The sequence below is a fragment of the Alligator mississippiensis genome, chromosome 2 (assembly GCF_030867095.1).
Source record: "Alligator mississippiensis isolate rAllMis1 chromosome 2, rAllMis1, whole genome shotgun sequence".
NCBI lineage: Eukaryota > Metazoa > Chordata > Crocodylia > Alligatoridae > Alligator > Alligator mississippiensis.
Genome location: NC_081825.1, coordinates 242,088,858 through 242,105,049, shown reverse-complemented (window position 1 = coordinate 242,105,049; position 16,192 = coordinate 242,088,858). Strand labels below are relative to the sequence as shown.

The 16,192-nt window shown below is 41.2% G+C and overlaps 1 protein-coding gene across 1 annotated transcript in view; it reads left to right on the top strand.

Annotated features, from left to right (window-relative positions):
- EIF2AK4 (eukaryotic translation initiation factor 2 alpha kinase 4) overlaps positions 1-16,192 on the top strand; it is a 72,537-nt gene that overhangs the window by 51,917 nt on the left and 4,428 nt on the right. Inside the window, exons 27-35 of the mRNA XM_006275882.4 lie at positions 5,701-5,766; positions 6,319-6,489; positions 8,974-9,108; positions 9,192-9,299; positions 9,937-10,065; positions 12,851-12,937; positions 14,423-14,535; positions 15,259-15,317; positions 15,556-15,653. Of these exons, the coding sequence (XP_006275944.1) occupies positions 5,701-5,766; positions 6,319-6,489; positions 8,974-9,108; positions 9,192-9,299; positions 9,937-10,065; positions 12,851-12,937; positions 14,423-14,535; positions 15,259-15,317; positions 15,556-15,653 (966 nt within the window). The remainder of the gene's footprint in view (positions 1-5,700; positions 5,767-6,318; positions 6,490-8,973; positions 9,109-9,191; positions 9,300-9,936; positions 10,066-12,850; positions 12,938-14,422; positions 14,536-15,258; positions 15,318-15,555; positions 15,654-16,192) is intronic.

The window sequence follows — 16,192 nt, the reverse complement described above, 5'->3', positions numbered from 1 at the left end:
CTAAATCTGCTCTCTGCTACCTTGTGGCCATTGTTTCTTGTAACCCCCGGGGGCGCCTTGGTGAATAAATACTCACCAATTCCCTTCTGTGCCCCCGTGATGAACTTAAAGGCAGCGACAAGGTCGCCTCTCAACCCTCTCTTGCGTAGGCTGAAAAGGTCCAGTTTCTCTAGTCTCTCCTCGTAGGGCTTGGTCTGCAGGCCCTTGACCATACGAGTTGCCCTTCTCTGGACCCTCTCCAGGTTATCCGCATCCTTCTTGAAGTGTGGCGCCCAGAATTGCACGCAGTACTCCAACTGCGGTCTGACCAGCGCCCTACAGAGGGGAAGTATCACCTCCCTGGACCTATTCGTCATGCATCTGCTGATGCATGATAAAGTGCCATTGGCTTTTCTGATGGCTTCGTCACACTGCCGGCTCATGTTCATCTTGGAGTCCACTAGGACTCCAAGATCCCTTTTCACCTCTGTGCCACCCAGCAGGTCATTCCCTAGGCTGTAGGTGTGGTGGACATTTTTCCTCCCTAGGTGCAGCACTTTGCATTTCTCCTTGTTGAACTGCATCCTGTTGTTTTCTGCCCACTTGTCCAACCTATCCAGTTCTGCCTGCAGCTGTTCCCTGCCCTCCAGCGTGTCCACTTCTCCCCATAGCTTTGTGTCATCTGCAAACTTAGACAGAGTACATTTGACTCCCTCGTCCAAGTCGCTGATGAAGACATTAAAGAGTATCGGTCCAAGGACCGAGCCCTGCGGGACCCCACTGCCCACACCCTTCCAGGTTGAGACCGACCCATCCACCACGACTCTTTGGGTGCGACCCTCTAGCCAATTCGCCACCCACCGGACTGTGCAGTCATCCACATCACAGCCTCTTAGCTTGTTCACCAGTATGGGGTGGGATACCGTATCGAAGGCCTTCCTGAAGTCTAAGTATACGACATCCACCCCTCCTCCTGTGTCCAGGCGTTTCGTAACCTGGTCATAGAAAGAGACTAGATTAGTCAGGTACGATCTGCCTGCCACAAACCCGTGCTGGTTTCCCCTCAGCATAATTTGCCCTGCCGGGCTCTCACAAATATGAGCCTTGATAATTTTTTCAAAGACTTTACCAAGGATGGAGGTGAGACTGACTGGCCTATAGTTGCCCGGGTCCTCCTTCCTCCCCTTCTTGAAAATGGGGACCACGTTAGCCCTTTTCCAGTCCTCCGGGACTTGGCCCGTGCGCCACGAGCATTCGAATATTCCTGCCAGTGGCTCTGCAATGATGTCGGCCAGTGCCTTCAGCACCCTCGGATGGAGCCCATCCGGGCCTGCCGATTTAAAGGCATCCAGTTCTTCCAAATGACTCTGCACCACCTCAGGATCTACGTATGGAAGTCTGGCGCCTTGCTGCTGCCTCTCTACAACCCCAGTGAGAGACTTGTCGTGCCCCTCACTTAGGAACACTGAGGCAAAGAACTCATTGAGGAGTTCAGCCTTGTCCCCCCCTATCTGTCACCAATTGTTTCTGCCCATTTAGCAGTGGTCCTATTCCTCCCTGGGCCTTCCTTTTACTCCCAATATATCTAAAAAACAATTTCTTGTTGTCTTTTACTTGGGTTGCCATCCTCAGCTCCATGGTAGCTTTGGCCCGCCTAACTGCCTCCCTACAAGCACGAGCAGAGGAGGTATATTCATCTTTAGTGATCTCACCTTGTTTCCACTTTTTATGTGCTCCCCTTTTGGCCCTTAGGCTGCCCTGGATTTCTCTGGTCAGCCATGGAAGCCTCCTGGCCCCTTTCCCTTTTTTGCCTCGCTCGGGGATCGTCTTGCTTTGTGCCCGAAGGATAGTTTCCTTTAGGCACAGCCACCCTTCTTGGGCTCCCATCCCTTCAAAACTCCTACTCTGCAGTGCTTCCTTGACTAATCGCCTGAGTGCATTGAGATCAGCTTTCCTAAAGTCTAGCACTTTCACCCTACTAGTTACCTTACCCACTCGCCGTCTTATGTTGAATTCTATTATTAGGTGATCACTGTCTCCCAAATGGCTACCGATCTGGAGGTCCCCTATCATGTCATCTCCTGTTGCCATTACCAGATCCACTATGGCATTCCCCCTAGTGGGACCATGCACCTCCTGTGTCAGGTGGAGGTCCTGTACACAGGTTAGAAACCTGCGTGAGCGATGGGACCTTGCTGTCTGCGTCTCCCAGCAGATGTCCGGGTAGTTTAGGTCCCCCATGACTACCCATGATTCCTTTTACCACAGACCCCTAAGGATTGACACAGCCCCTTGTCCAATTTGGTATCAAGTGAACTTTATTTAGTAACCCCTAGGCTCGTTACAAGTATTCTTCCTTGTAATAGGACCTGGCAAGCAGTTCCTTAGACATTAAAGCAGCAACCTTCAGTGATACCAGCCTCGGATCCTCTGCTGGGTGTGTGGGATGTTAGTTTCTGGATTCTTTGTTACTCAAAGCAAGAATTCCAAGTCTGCTTCTGTCTTCCCAGGGTAGCAACATAAACACACACTGTCTCTTTGTTTGTCCACTACTTTTGTAACTTTCTCATCTCAAACTGTCCAATCCTCGAGTGTCTTACCTCATCTTTTTAGATAAGATACTCCAATCCTATTCCATTTTTTATCGTCTTTCCTTTTAGGGAAACTACTGTACCTAGTTAGCCCACCGTACCAATCACAGTACTCATTTTTCCCAGTGCCTTATAAGGCGCTTTGTACAATTTAATTGCTTAGATCCAGAAAGGCCTAAAGTTATGCTAAGAGCCTGAGCATAACTCAGTTTGCCTGCTACAGTCAGGGCATGGTGTTTCTGCTGGGTGCTGCTGAGTAGGAGGAATGAACGTAGGGCTTAGAACTATGCTGGAGTAGGGGTTTCCTCCACGTTCTTTTTCAGAGAAGTTTATACTGGAGAGGGGGTAATGTACCCAGGGATGCCGGAGGACCAACAGATTGTGTAACAGCAATGTATTCCTTGCTACATGTGCAAATTAAGGCTGAATAGCAACCAGCTATAAAGTTGTTACACAAATTGCCAATTGCTCAAATCCCGAGCGAGACTTTATAAAAGGGGATAAGGCAAGGTACTGCGTTTATTGATTACATGAGTTAGACATAGAGGTTCGGGCACGCTATTCATACAAACACACACAGATCATCATACACATCATTACACACAGGCATACACATACATGAGACAACTATTTCATCTACACATACACCAGATATAGTTGCTCAATATCAGCCCAGGGTGGCCAACCCAGGCTTATTGAGTAGATGATGATGATTTGAAGATAGCAGATTTAAAGATAACGGCTGGAGCGGGGTGAACAGATGCATCTGTGCTCCGATGAAACAGCAGTAGAGAAAGAGACTTGCCCAACTTGGCATTTTCAAAGTGTTCTTTTATAGGGATTGGCATCCTTTGTTTGAGTGCTTTGGAGTTTTTCTATACCCAGCTTTTGTTTTTGTGGTGGTTCTTTTTTTGTCTTCAGCTTATCTTAGCATTGGAGTGTTCTTGTTGCCCATCTTGCAGAATTTTTTCTTCAGTTATTTCCTTTGTGCCTTAGAGCTTCAAAGGGATTCTTCGGCTGTTTGTTAGTTAGTTACTGGCTGTTAACTTACATTTGGTGCCTTGTTGCTTACATAAAAAGTTAAATCTTCTTCTCCTATCTCTATGCCATTCTTTCACCATTCACCCTTTTACACACACTCATAAGTAAAGGCTATGCAGAGTTCATTCACTTGTGTCAAGCAGAAGGATACAAAATGGAGTTTTCAAGTTGCTTACAGGACAAGACTAACATGGTTATATTTTACTATTATTACACTCTATGTTAACCTCAGCTACATTCATAGAATCATAGAAGTAGGGTCGGAAGGGACCTTCTAGATCTTCAAGTCTGACCCCCTGCCTGGGCAGGAGGAAAACTGCGCTCAAATGACCCCAGCCAGGTAGGCATCAAGCCTTTTCTTAAAGACCCCCAGGGTAGGAGCCAGCACCACTCCCTTGGAAGTTGATTCCAGATCCTAGCCGCCCTAACTGTAAAGTAGTTCTTATGGATGTCTGATCTAAACCTACTCTCCAACAACTTGTGGCTGTTATTCCTTGTTATCCCAGGGGGCGCTAGGGGAAACAAGGTCTCCCCCAATCCCTTCTGGTCCCCCCTAGTGAGTTTATAGACAGTCACCAGGTCCCCCCTCAGCCTTCTCTTGTGAAGGCTGAACAGGTTCAGGTCCCGTAGCCTCTCATTGTAGGGTCTGCCCTGCTGTCCCCAGATCATGCGGGTGGCTGTCCTCTGGACCCTCTCAATGTTGTCCACATCCCTCTTGAAGTGGGGCGCCCAGAACTGGACACAGTACTCCAGCTGTGGCCTGACCAGTGTTGCATAGAGGGGGAGGATCACCTCCTTGGCCCTACTTGAGATGCACCTGTGGATGCACGATAAGGTCTGGTTAGCCCTGCCAGCCAGGACCTTGCATTGTCGGCCCATGTTCATCTTGGAGTCAATGATGACTCCAAGATCCCTTTCTGCCTCCATGCTCTCAAGAAGGGAGTTTCCCATCTTATAAGTGTGCTGTTGGTTACTACTGCCCAAGTGCATTACCCTGCACTTGTCAGTATTGAAACGCATCCTGTTTTTGTTAGCCCACCCCTGCAACCTATCCAGGTCTTGCTGCAGTCTTTCCCTCCCTACTAGCATGCCCACCTCACCCCAAATTTGGTATCATCAGCAAATTTGAACAGGTTGTTTTTCACCCCGTCGTCCAAATCGCTGATAAAGAAATTGAACAGTGCGGGCCCGAGGACCAAGCCCTGGGGGACTCTGCTGCCCACTTCCCCCCAGGTCGAATATGACCCGTCCACCATCACCCTCTGAGTACAACCCTTCAGCCAATTTGCAATCCATCTGACTGTGTAGGCATCAATGCCACAGTCGCCTAGTTTTTTAATGACATTAGTTCAGTTCATGCTACAAAGTTACTACATACTTTCGAGGTCTTTTTAATAGCGTGATGGGTGCTTTTCGCATGTAGCTGATCTCAGTTAACTATGCAATTAACTAGTTAATTGCACAATAACTGTAACATGTAGAGGGGGCCTCACTGTCCAACATCAAGCGCTATACTGTGAGTTAGGTGCCCTTTGTTCTAGCATACATATAACATATCTGATTTTAATTTAGCTCTGACTCTACAGATATACTGAGCAGAAGGGAGAGTTGAAGAACGTGTTCCTGTTATTTAAACAGTTTCATATTTTTCATAGTTTTTGCTATTCACATTGCTCAGTCAGATCAGAAAAAATGGACTGAACTTCATATTATAAATGCTAGAGGGATGTTTAAATACCTACAAGAGCTTTCCATATTGGCTTTTACATGCTCATATAAATATTTGTTTAGCATTAATTTCTGTTAAAACTTTTAGCAAAAGCTGATTTTTTTTTTGTATGAACTTTTTTCTTGTAAAGTGACCGAAGTGAAAGTGGTGGCATTCAGAGACTAATACGGGATTTCAGTTTTACCATTCTTACAGGGAGGTTTCAGAGGGTAATTGCACTTTTGAAGTAGAATTCTTAAAAGGAGGAAAAAAAACACTTAGTTATGTCTTAATCCTTGTCTCCAACAATTTGATAGATTTTTTTTATCAAAATTGAATTTTTTAAAAGCTGCTGATGCATGATGATTTGTTTTGCTTTAGACTGAAAAGCTAACTAAAAGAGAAGTGGAAGCCAAATTTTGCAATCTTTCTTTGTCACCAAATAGTGTAAGTATTTCAATTAAGCTTTATATTTCCTGGCAACTTGCTATAAATCTGTGGTACCTTAATTTTCATAAAAACTCTACTAAGACAGTGCAATCCATGAAGAGAGAGATGCCTCTCTCTTTTGCAGCTAGAATTATATTGGTCTCTTTGCTGTTTTATCACTGTGGGAAGGGCCCATTATCACCCTGTATCAGCATTCCTGTTTTCCAGGTTTCTCCCATGTTTTGAATATTAGTGTTTCAAATTATGCAAATGTTTGGAATTAAATACAACATTGTGAATTAAAATTTCCGGAAGAAAAATGGTGTGTGGTGTTCTAAAATCAGATTTTGCAAAATTAGATGCATAGCTATAAAGCCTGGGTGGAGATAGACCTTCACCTTCCAACTTTCAGACATTCTGTATGCACTCGAGTTTACTAATAAAGTAGTAGACCCATGTGCAAAACAAGGGAAAATAATACATTTCTCTCTGTCCCATTCCAAGTTACGTGCTGTGGTGGGGTTCCTCTTGTTCAAGCTTGTGTATAGCATTATCTTTTTCAATTTTCAGCTTTGTCGACTCTACAGGTTCATTGAGCAGAAGGGAGAGTTAAGCAGCATATTCCCAATTCTAAACACAATGATAAAACAAAAAACAGGTGTCACGCAGCTGGTGAAGCATGGCATGAAAGACTTAGAGGAAGTCATAAGTCTCTTAAAGCAGCTTGGCATAAAACTTCAGGTTGGTTTGTTTGTTTGTTTTTAAAGAATTCTAGTTAAATTGATTGATTTATAAATTTGGAGACAGAATTGCTTTTCCTAAACATTTCCCTGGGAACCAAACCACTCATAACCTTGAGCACAGAGCAGGTGCCATCAACTTGTAGGACTGCATAAAATGACTGTTAAAAATGACCCGTTTTTAGATTGCCAAGGGTCTTAGGGTGAATCTGATATATTTTATTAGACCAACTTAAATAGTTGGAAAACAATTTTTAAGCAAGCTTTGGGTTCAAAAACCCTTCGTCAGGCTGAAGAAGTTTCAGCAGTTGGCATGTGCTCTTCGTGGATGGAATGAGAAGTAAAGAAGCCAGAGGCTGGGCTAGTATGCATGCAAGATAGGCAGTCAGTGAAGATGTAGATTGAGTCAATGGGTGAGAGACAGGCTGGGTATGGGGGAAGAAAAAGGGGATGAATAGTGGAGAAGTACCTGGGGAGTCAGATGTCAGGCAGGTTATAATGTGTCATAAATCCAATGTCTGTAGTCCATGATTTTAGTATCCAGGACGTTGGTGAAGTGGAGTTCATAGGCTCATCTCTGGGAAGTGTTTTGTAAGTATCCTTTGAGGATCAGGACTGAGAGATTGGAGAGAGAGTGGCTTCCTTGTGAGAAATGTGCCCCCACAGGTAATTGGGTATTCCTGTCTTTGATAGATTTCCGGTGTGCGTTCATTCTGGTGCACAGTTGTTGCTTGGTCTCTCCTACATATTTTCCATCAAGGCATTTGGTGCATTGGATGAGATATATTACATTTCCGGAGGTGCAGCTGATGGCTCTGTTGTGGGGTGTAGTAATTGTGGGGGTGGTGGAGAGGTGTTGGCAGGTTTTGCATTTCTTGTCATAGCATGGTCAGGATCCACTTGGTGTGTTCTGGGCCTGAGGAAGTTTTGCTTCTGGTGATGAGGTTAGTGAGGTTCGGTGCTTGTTTGAAGGCTAGGATGGGTGGCTCTGGGAAGATCTCTTTAAGAATAGGGTCTCTTTCTAGTATGGGTTGCAATTGTTAGAGGATTTTCTGTACGGGTTCAGGGGAGGGGTGATATGTCATAACCAGTAGTGTGCTATTTGTGAGGGGTTTTCTTCTGTATTGCAGCAGTTCTTCACGTGGTGTCCGGGTGGCTTTCAAACATGCGATCTGTCTCTCTGGAGGAGTGTCCTTGTTAGGTGAAAGCCTTTTGAAGGTTGGTGAGGTGGCAATCCCGAGTGTTCTCTTCAGTGCAAATTTAGTGGTATCTGAGGGCTTGGCTGTATATCACAGCTTTTTTGGTGTGTTTAGGGTGATTGCTGGTTCTGTGCAAATATGTATGTTGGTCTGTGGGTTACTTGTATAATGCGGTCTGTATTTTATCATTCTGGATACTGATCATCGTGCCTAAAAAGGAGATATTGGTGCTGGAGTATTCTAGAGAAAGTTGGATTGAGGGATGGTGATTGTTGAATTTCTGATGAAACTCAATCAGAGATTGCCGGTTTTCAGTCCAACCCTTTTCAGTTTTTCAGGTTTTCAGTCCATCAAATCCTTGCTATAATTAAGATATATCAATGACATCTTCATCATTTGGACTGAAACCTGCAATCTCTGATTGAGTTCCATCAGAAATTCAGCAGTCACCATCCCTCCATCCGACTTTATCTAGAATACTCCAGCACCAACATCTTTTTAGACATGATGATCAGTATCCGGAATGATAAAATACAGACCACATTCACTGACTGCCATCTTCACTGACTGCCGCCTGTCTTGTATGCATACCAGCCCAGCCTCTGGCTTCTTTACTTTTCATTCCATCCACGAAGAGCGTACACCAACTGCTAAAACTTCCTCAGCCTGACAAAGGGTTTTTGAACCTGAAAGCTTGCTTAAAAATTGTTTTCCAACTATTTAAGTTGGTCTAATAAAAGATATCAGACTCCCCCAAAGAACCTAATCTACCTGTCCTTAGACCAACACAGCTACAACCTACACCCCCATTTTTAAATCTGCACTTTCACTTGTATTACCAATTAGAGAATGCTCTTCTTAAAATTATTTAGATCTAAATAACTATAGTAATTTTTAATAAACTATATTTCAGTTAAATTATTGACTGAAAATCATTTTCTTTGTATATTACTGAAAAGGGGCTGTTACCTTTAAAAAATGAAGTGTACAAAACAGAAACTATGGAACTGGCTCTTTGTATTGAGAGGTTTTCAATTTGGGGTTTAGATGTGTTGTAATTCAAGTTCCCTGTAATATTTCAGATTCTTTTTTTCTGATTTTTGGATTTCGTCCCGACTCTTCAGGTATCATTATTTTAATCACAGTCCTCTTTTCTGTCTTAATCTTCTCACATTCTATGTTAAGTTTTGAAAAGTGTCAGTTCAGTGCCATTTAAGATACTGAAGTGGATAGACAGAACTGTTGTAGCACTTAGCAAGCTTGTAATGTTTATTTCTGTTTTCCAGGTTTCTATAAATTTGGGACTGGTATACAAAGTACAGCAGCACAATGGAGTTATCTTTCAGTTTATAGCATACATCAAACGGAGACAAAGAACGGTTCCTGAAATCCTTGCAGCTGGAGGCAGATATGATCACCTGGTACATACTTAACTTTGTGGGTTTTTTTTAAATGTATATATTTTTTGATATCTTTCTAACAGAACTATTTCTTGTCTGCTCAGATTCCACAGTTTCGAGGGCCACAAACAGTAGGACCAGTTCCTTCTGCTGTTGGAGTCAGTATAGCTATCGATAAAATTACCACTGCTGTTTCCAGCATGGAAGACCCTGTAAGTCTCAGCTCCTGCTTTACTTTTTTTATTATTATTCCTGAGATTTCAGTAATTCCATATGAAGCCAAAGACGGGCAAGAAATATTGACAGTCTGATAGGTCCTAAAGTAATTCCATATTAAAATAGCAAACAGAAATCTTTAGGCAGTAGACTTCCTGTTACTTCCTTTTTATGTAGATATTTTAACATTCCAGTGAGAACTAGAAATATTCATCAGAAAACTGAAATGCAGAAGCATAATGGCATAAAATACCTTTTGATGTCTATTTAATGATTCGGATCTCAAAAAGAAAAATGTTTGCACCCAAAAGATTGCAAAGAATTTTTCTAACTGTTTTAGTTGGTCTAATAAAAGAGATCAGATTTACCCAAAAAACCTAACTTCAGCCAACATCCCTTTCACTCACTCGTGTTTCACACAAGTCCGAAGAATTACAGTCCTTTCTTTTAATAAACTTTATTTACTCAAATATAAGATGGCTACCTAATAATGAGATTTTATATATGGAAAACTTATCAATTTGTTATGCAGCAGTGTCAGTCAGCACTGCTGATTGTCCGGGCAGGGGAAGGAGTTTCCATGTGCTTTCCAGCAGTTGTCTAACAACTTGCTCATGTGTGCCTTATTCTCAGGTTACTGTTAGCTCCTGTGATTTGTTGGTTGTAAGTGTTGGACAGATGTCAATGGGGAGAGCCATTAACATTGTTCAGAAACTCTGGACTGCAGGAATTTCAGCTGAAATCATGTATGACTGGTCCCAGGTAAGGCTTCTGTCTACCTATTGGTTACCTGCATATCATTTTTACTAGGGCTGGTATTACTGAGGTTCCCCATTAGAGGTTGTGTAATTATAAAATGTTAATATTGAGCATGTGTAGCTTACAATTCAAATATCAATTAATGTTTTCATTGCCCTTGTAGTACTGAGGTTATGATCAAAAGTCCATGGAAACATTCCTGTTGAATTCAGTTCTGAACCATCCCTTGCATCTGTGGCCCAGTGGAAGGAAAACCTATGTCTTTTTGGGCGCCTATACGTGAATGCCAAGGTTGCTTTGACGCACTGGAATTCCAGCGTGTCGGAGCAGGCTTGATTAATCCAGCCTATTGGAGTGTGGCAATTGCCACACTTCCCCAGCCTCCTGTATCTTGTGCATCAGCGTCCCACACTTAAAAATGGCAGTGGGGACACTTGAACTAAAGCCTGTTGAGGGAGCTTTAGTTCAAGTGCCCCGCCACCATTTTTAAGTGCAGGGACACTGGTGCAGGAGACACGATGGCACTTTAATTAGAGCCTAGAGCCGCTCTTTCATTTAAAGTGTGTGGGGTCATATGTTTAAATGGAAATGAAGGTAATAACTACATTCTGCTGTTTAATGACATTATTAAATGAATTGGAGCCACTCTTGGAGCCGCTCTAATTAAAGCACTGCTCCCCCCACCCGGCCTGGAGCATGTGTAAAAGTGCCTTCTGTTCCAAGTCCAGTGCTATATCCACTAAATTGCGTTGCCTTCTTGGAATGAGACGGGTAATGCTAATACTTGTATTTATGAAGAGCCCAAGGTTCTTGAGATGCTGTAAACTTTAGATAAATGCTTTACCAATGATCACAAACAGTACGGTGTTTGAGTGGAAAGGGATCAGAGTTAAGGATATGTTCCATATCCCAAGGCCGACTATAGATTTATTATACAGTATACCCTCATGAATCTGGCATGCTTGGGACCTGCCGGAAATTTGAAGACTCCGGATTTTTTTAAACTGGAGCAGCAACCAGTCCCAGAGCTGGGGCTGGGGGGGAGGATAGGAGTAGCAGTGACTGCACGCAGAGAGGCGGTGCAGGGTGGTGGATGCTGGCAACAGCCACCATGTGCAAGCTTCCCCCTCTGCTCTGGGACCAGCTGCAGCTACTTCCCGATCTAGTGTAGTTTTAAAAAGTGCCAGATTTTTGAGAATTACGGATATTTGATATCTGGATTTATGAGGTTATACTGTACCTGGAACTACTGAGCAGTGTAATTGAATTACTGCTCTGATAAACAATATTGCTAGAATTGTTGCAGCTACATTAACCTTTAAGCATATCCAGGTATTTAAAGGCTTGAGTCCCACTGAAATCCAGCAGATAAATGTCTAGCCTAGATAATTGGATTGTGGGACAATGAAGTACTTGAACACCTTGCACTTCTCAGGCAAATTTTAGATTTTTGCAACCATTGCTCAGTTGGGTAATTGGTAAATGACAAAGGAAATATCATGGCATCTCCTTTTCTATCATTGATAGAATCATAGAATCATAGATGTTAGGGTCAGAAGGGACCTCAATAGATCATCGAGTCCAACCCCCTGCATAGGCAGGAAAGAATGCTGGGTCTAGATGACCACAGCTAGATGCATATCCAACCTCCTCTTGAAGACCCCCAGGGTAGGGGAGAGCACCACCTCCCTTGGGAGCCCGTTCCAGACCTTGGCCACTCTAACTGTGAAGAAGTTCTTCCTAATGTCCAGTCTAAATCTGCTCTCTGCTAGCTTGTGGCCATTATTTCTTGTAACCCCCGGGGGCGCCTTGGTGAATAAATCCTCACCAATTCCCTTCTGTGCCCCCATGATGAACTTATAGGCAGCCACAAGGTCGCCTCTCAACCTTCTCTTGCGGAGGCTGAAAAGGTCCAGGTTCTCTAGCCTCTCCTCATAGGGCTTGGTCTGCAAGCCCTTAACCATCATGTTTGACTTATTCCTTCACCAGCTCACAACAGGGTTTTTGAGGCACTTAACTGCCTTGAGGTGACTGTATTATCTTAGCATTATCTTCATTTTTTCTAGTTTTCCTCACATTTGGCCATATGCTGGAAAAATGTGAGTGCAATTTGGGGCTAATGCCCTTTTAGTCATGTGGGTTTTTTTGTTTGTTTGATTTTGTTTTTCTGTGTCCAGGTTGCTTTCCTCTTTGTGAAGTTGTTTACAGAGTGTTGGCCTGTTTTTCTTTTGTTTTTAATCTGGCTATAGAATGTAGCTAGAATAGCTAAGCTATGCAGTATCGTATAACTGGAGAATGGCTGTACTTTTATTCTGGTATAGCAAGAATTGGCCCTGATTCTGCTCCAAAAATCTCGCAGGAAAACCCCAAGCCTGCATAAAGCCTGACTATAATCAGTGGAGCAGTGGGCAGTGCTCTACCCTACCCATGTAGTTTGCAGGCAGGATGTGGGGCTGTCTCACAGAGAAAGCTACATCACAATGACAGATCATCAAAAATACATCATTGCTTACAGATGGAAACATTAAGCTTTTGCTTCTTAATCTTGCTGAATCCTATCCAAGTGGGTCAAATCAGGGTGATCCTATAGATGGCCTGTAAGAGTGAGCAGCGGAAAAGTGTTCTTCCTGGACTGATATATAAAGTTTTCTCCTGCACAGAAAAGAATAGATCCACTAATTATAGCCACTTCCTTTCAGTTTAATTGAAAGGAAAATACTCTGGTTTTCTATATATTCATTTAATAATTCTGTCCTCCTAATTTACCAGTTTTCTTTCTTTCTTTTAGTCGCAAGAGGAATTGCAGGAGTATTGCAGATATTCTGGAATTACATATGCAGCTCTTGTCTCTGATAAAGAAGGAAATCATGTAAAGGTAAAAATTGGGGCAAGGGAGATTTTTTTGTAAATGTTTCACATGAATAATCTGCTCTTCTGAATCTTTCTCTTAAAGCTAATACTGGTACCGTATTTTCTGGAAATTGAACTCTTAACAGTTGAATAACAGATTACTGATTAAGTGTGAGTTTCTGAGTAACTAACAAGCATACCATTACTCTGAAAAATGAATAGTAGATACACGGCAGACCCGTCTTTTTAGCTTTTGTCCAACTGTCTATATCTTCCAGGAAAAACAATTTCATAACTTTTAATCACAAATCACATAACTTTTAATTACAATTGAAAAATTATGGCAGTTGTGTTTCATTTAAAGTGCGTGGGGGCATATGTTTAAATGGAAGTGGAGGTAGTAACTACATTCTGCCACCACCTAATGGCTGCTTCATGACATTATTAAATGAATTGGTGGTCTGTCTGTTTTTAAGATGACAGATGTCCACATCCCAACATAAATACCACCAAAATTGACAGCTGATAAGGCTTCAATAGACATGGATACCAAACCACGTTATGTCTTCAGGTCAGGGTTGATTTGCAGAGGTCTGCTGTTGGGAAAGCTTTAATTGTCACTGTCTGTACTGTATCTGTTAGTCATTGGTGCCCAAAGTTCTCAACAAAGCTGGTACTTTTCATAAGCCCTAAAAATTTACAGTATTTAAAAAAAATAAAATATTGAAATGATGATAAAATATCACTGTTTCTGAGTCATTGCCATTGTTACTGTCTTTGTCTTAATGAAAAACTCTTAACTTATTAAAGTCATTTGACAGTGTATGGCATTATTGTGTGATATAGCTAATATGCAATATTAAAATGTGTTTCACTTTGTTACTTCTAGCAAAATATCTTTATGAACAGGTTGATCTTGAAAATTATTTGATCAAAAAGTGATAGAAAGATGCATGCATGCATGATTTTTTTAAAAAATGAGTGCTCTATCAGAGAAAAAATATACTATTGTATTGTATGTTAAATGGCATCCTTGCTCTCTGGTTTAATTGTTCATCTCCAAATAAATAAAAACTGGGAAAATGCGTGTAAATTTTGAAATTTGGAAGTCACCTCTGAAAATTAGTGAAAGGCAGCTACATTCCAAATTTAATTATTTTTAATGAAATAATTTAATGAATGCAGTATACTGTGAATGCTGTGTACCAATCAATCCTAAACTGATTATTGCATATTAACAAAGGCAAATGGCCAAGCTTAAGCAGTGGAAATGCAACGGAAATTATTACTAGTTGGGTTGCAAAAATCTAATCAAGCAAACCAGAGGATTTAATTAACCAGTGATCATAGGAAGTGAGTCTCTGTCCACCTGATTATTTCATCCTTAGTAGGTGATGGATCTAGTAAGACTTTTTTTTTCTTTCTCTCCATTTTTCCAAAGTATATTTACTTATCTTTTAAGTAATATCAATCTATGAATCCTTGAAACATTTAAATTAATCTTTTGTAGGTGAAATCGTTCGAAAAGGAAAGGCAGACAGAGAAAAGGATTTTAGAATCTGATTTAGTAGACCACCTGGTCCAGAAACTGAAGACCAAAGTCTCTGATGAAAGAAATAACAGGTAGGAGCATAAAAAGTGAATGCAACCAGTTAAAATTAGAAATGTTTTCATAAACTGAATTAAGTTTTCAATATGGCATTTTAAAGGAGCTCTCCATGAGATTTATTTTCAATAAAAATTACCTTTGAGAAAGCACTGCCTAATTCCTTCTTAGGGTGGGTAGTGGGATTTGTATTATTCCTGTGTCATAAGACTCTCCAGAAGGATATTTATTTTTACTAGCAACTGAGACATTTTGAAGCAAAATTCATATGCTTTAAAGAGTTAAGGCCAATTTTTTATCTGAGGTAAATCGTTCCAATGTTGCATGTTAAAACACCTGCCTGGACAGGTGCTGTCCTAGTTTATGCTGTAATTCTAGGAAAGTCCTTTATATGAAAGGAAAAGTATAGTTAGAAATTCTTGACATTAACATTCCAGGTATGAGAATATGGGCTGTTGTCTAAATAGATAGGATGCAGGAATTTCTTTGTAGTACAGAGGAAATGTAAGGATTGTTGTTTATTCTCTTGTCTGCTAGCTCATAGCACTTAGTGTACACAAGTTTTTAGGAACAAATGCAGGTGTTATAGGGCTTGTTAACTAATAAAAAATGCAGAATTTAGTTTGCAAATATGTGCCTAAAATCTCCTTTGTATTTTAAGTTTGTTCATGTTTATTCCACTGTACTGCTTTTAGATTGCATCTGTTTTTTTAATTCATTTTTTATTTGCTCGCTTTTAGGGAAACTTCAGATAATCTCTCAATACAAAATTTAAAGGGATCATTTTCTAACACTTCAGGTATACAGTTATTGATTATTTAGAAACATCAACTGTGTTCATTTCTAATACTCTTTACATTTAAAGAATTTGGTATTATATATTTTTAATATACACTATGAGAAACATAATAAAATAAAAATGTCTTTTTTCTTTTTACCAACTGTTACATGGCTAAAGGCACTTCTCAGGGTGGTGTATAATATATTCATGTGTTTAAAAAAAAAAAAGATTACATTTTGAAACATTTGCATTGTAGGTTTATTTGAAATGCATGGAACTTCTATAGTTCCAACTGTGAGCATTATAGCACCTGAGAAATTGTCTGCCAGTGCCAGGCGACGTCAAGAAATTCAGGTAAATGCAGGTGCTTTCTTTTTCCCCTTTCATTTCTGGCTTGAAATTTGTTTAAAAAACCCACTTGGATGACTACTTATGAAAACTTCTGCCAAATGGACATTAAGTTTTCAAATCAAGCACTCCGAAGTTAGGAAATGCTTGACATCATTTCCCCCTGTAGCCTTAATTAAATGATCACAAACAGTTTCTTTTGTGGGATCCATGCCTCACTCAGGATGAACAGTGCATAAGGCCCCAGAGGGTTACAAGGAGAAAACGGATGTGTCTGCATTGGAGAAGGACCAAACAAATAGGTTCCCAGTTGTCTCAGTCTCTTTGTAATGTGGAACTGGGTTGTCATAACGCATGTGCCCAAGGAAGCTCAGTTAAGATTGCAGAACCTTAATCTTAGCATTTTCTAACTTTTTTGAGCGTCCAAAATAATTTAAATTACAAGTTCAACATACATTTTATACAAAATGTATATCCAGGGCACTCAAACGTGTGTCCCTGTAGTTTAGTATTTCATTCACTCTCTTAAACTACCAGGAATAAGA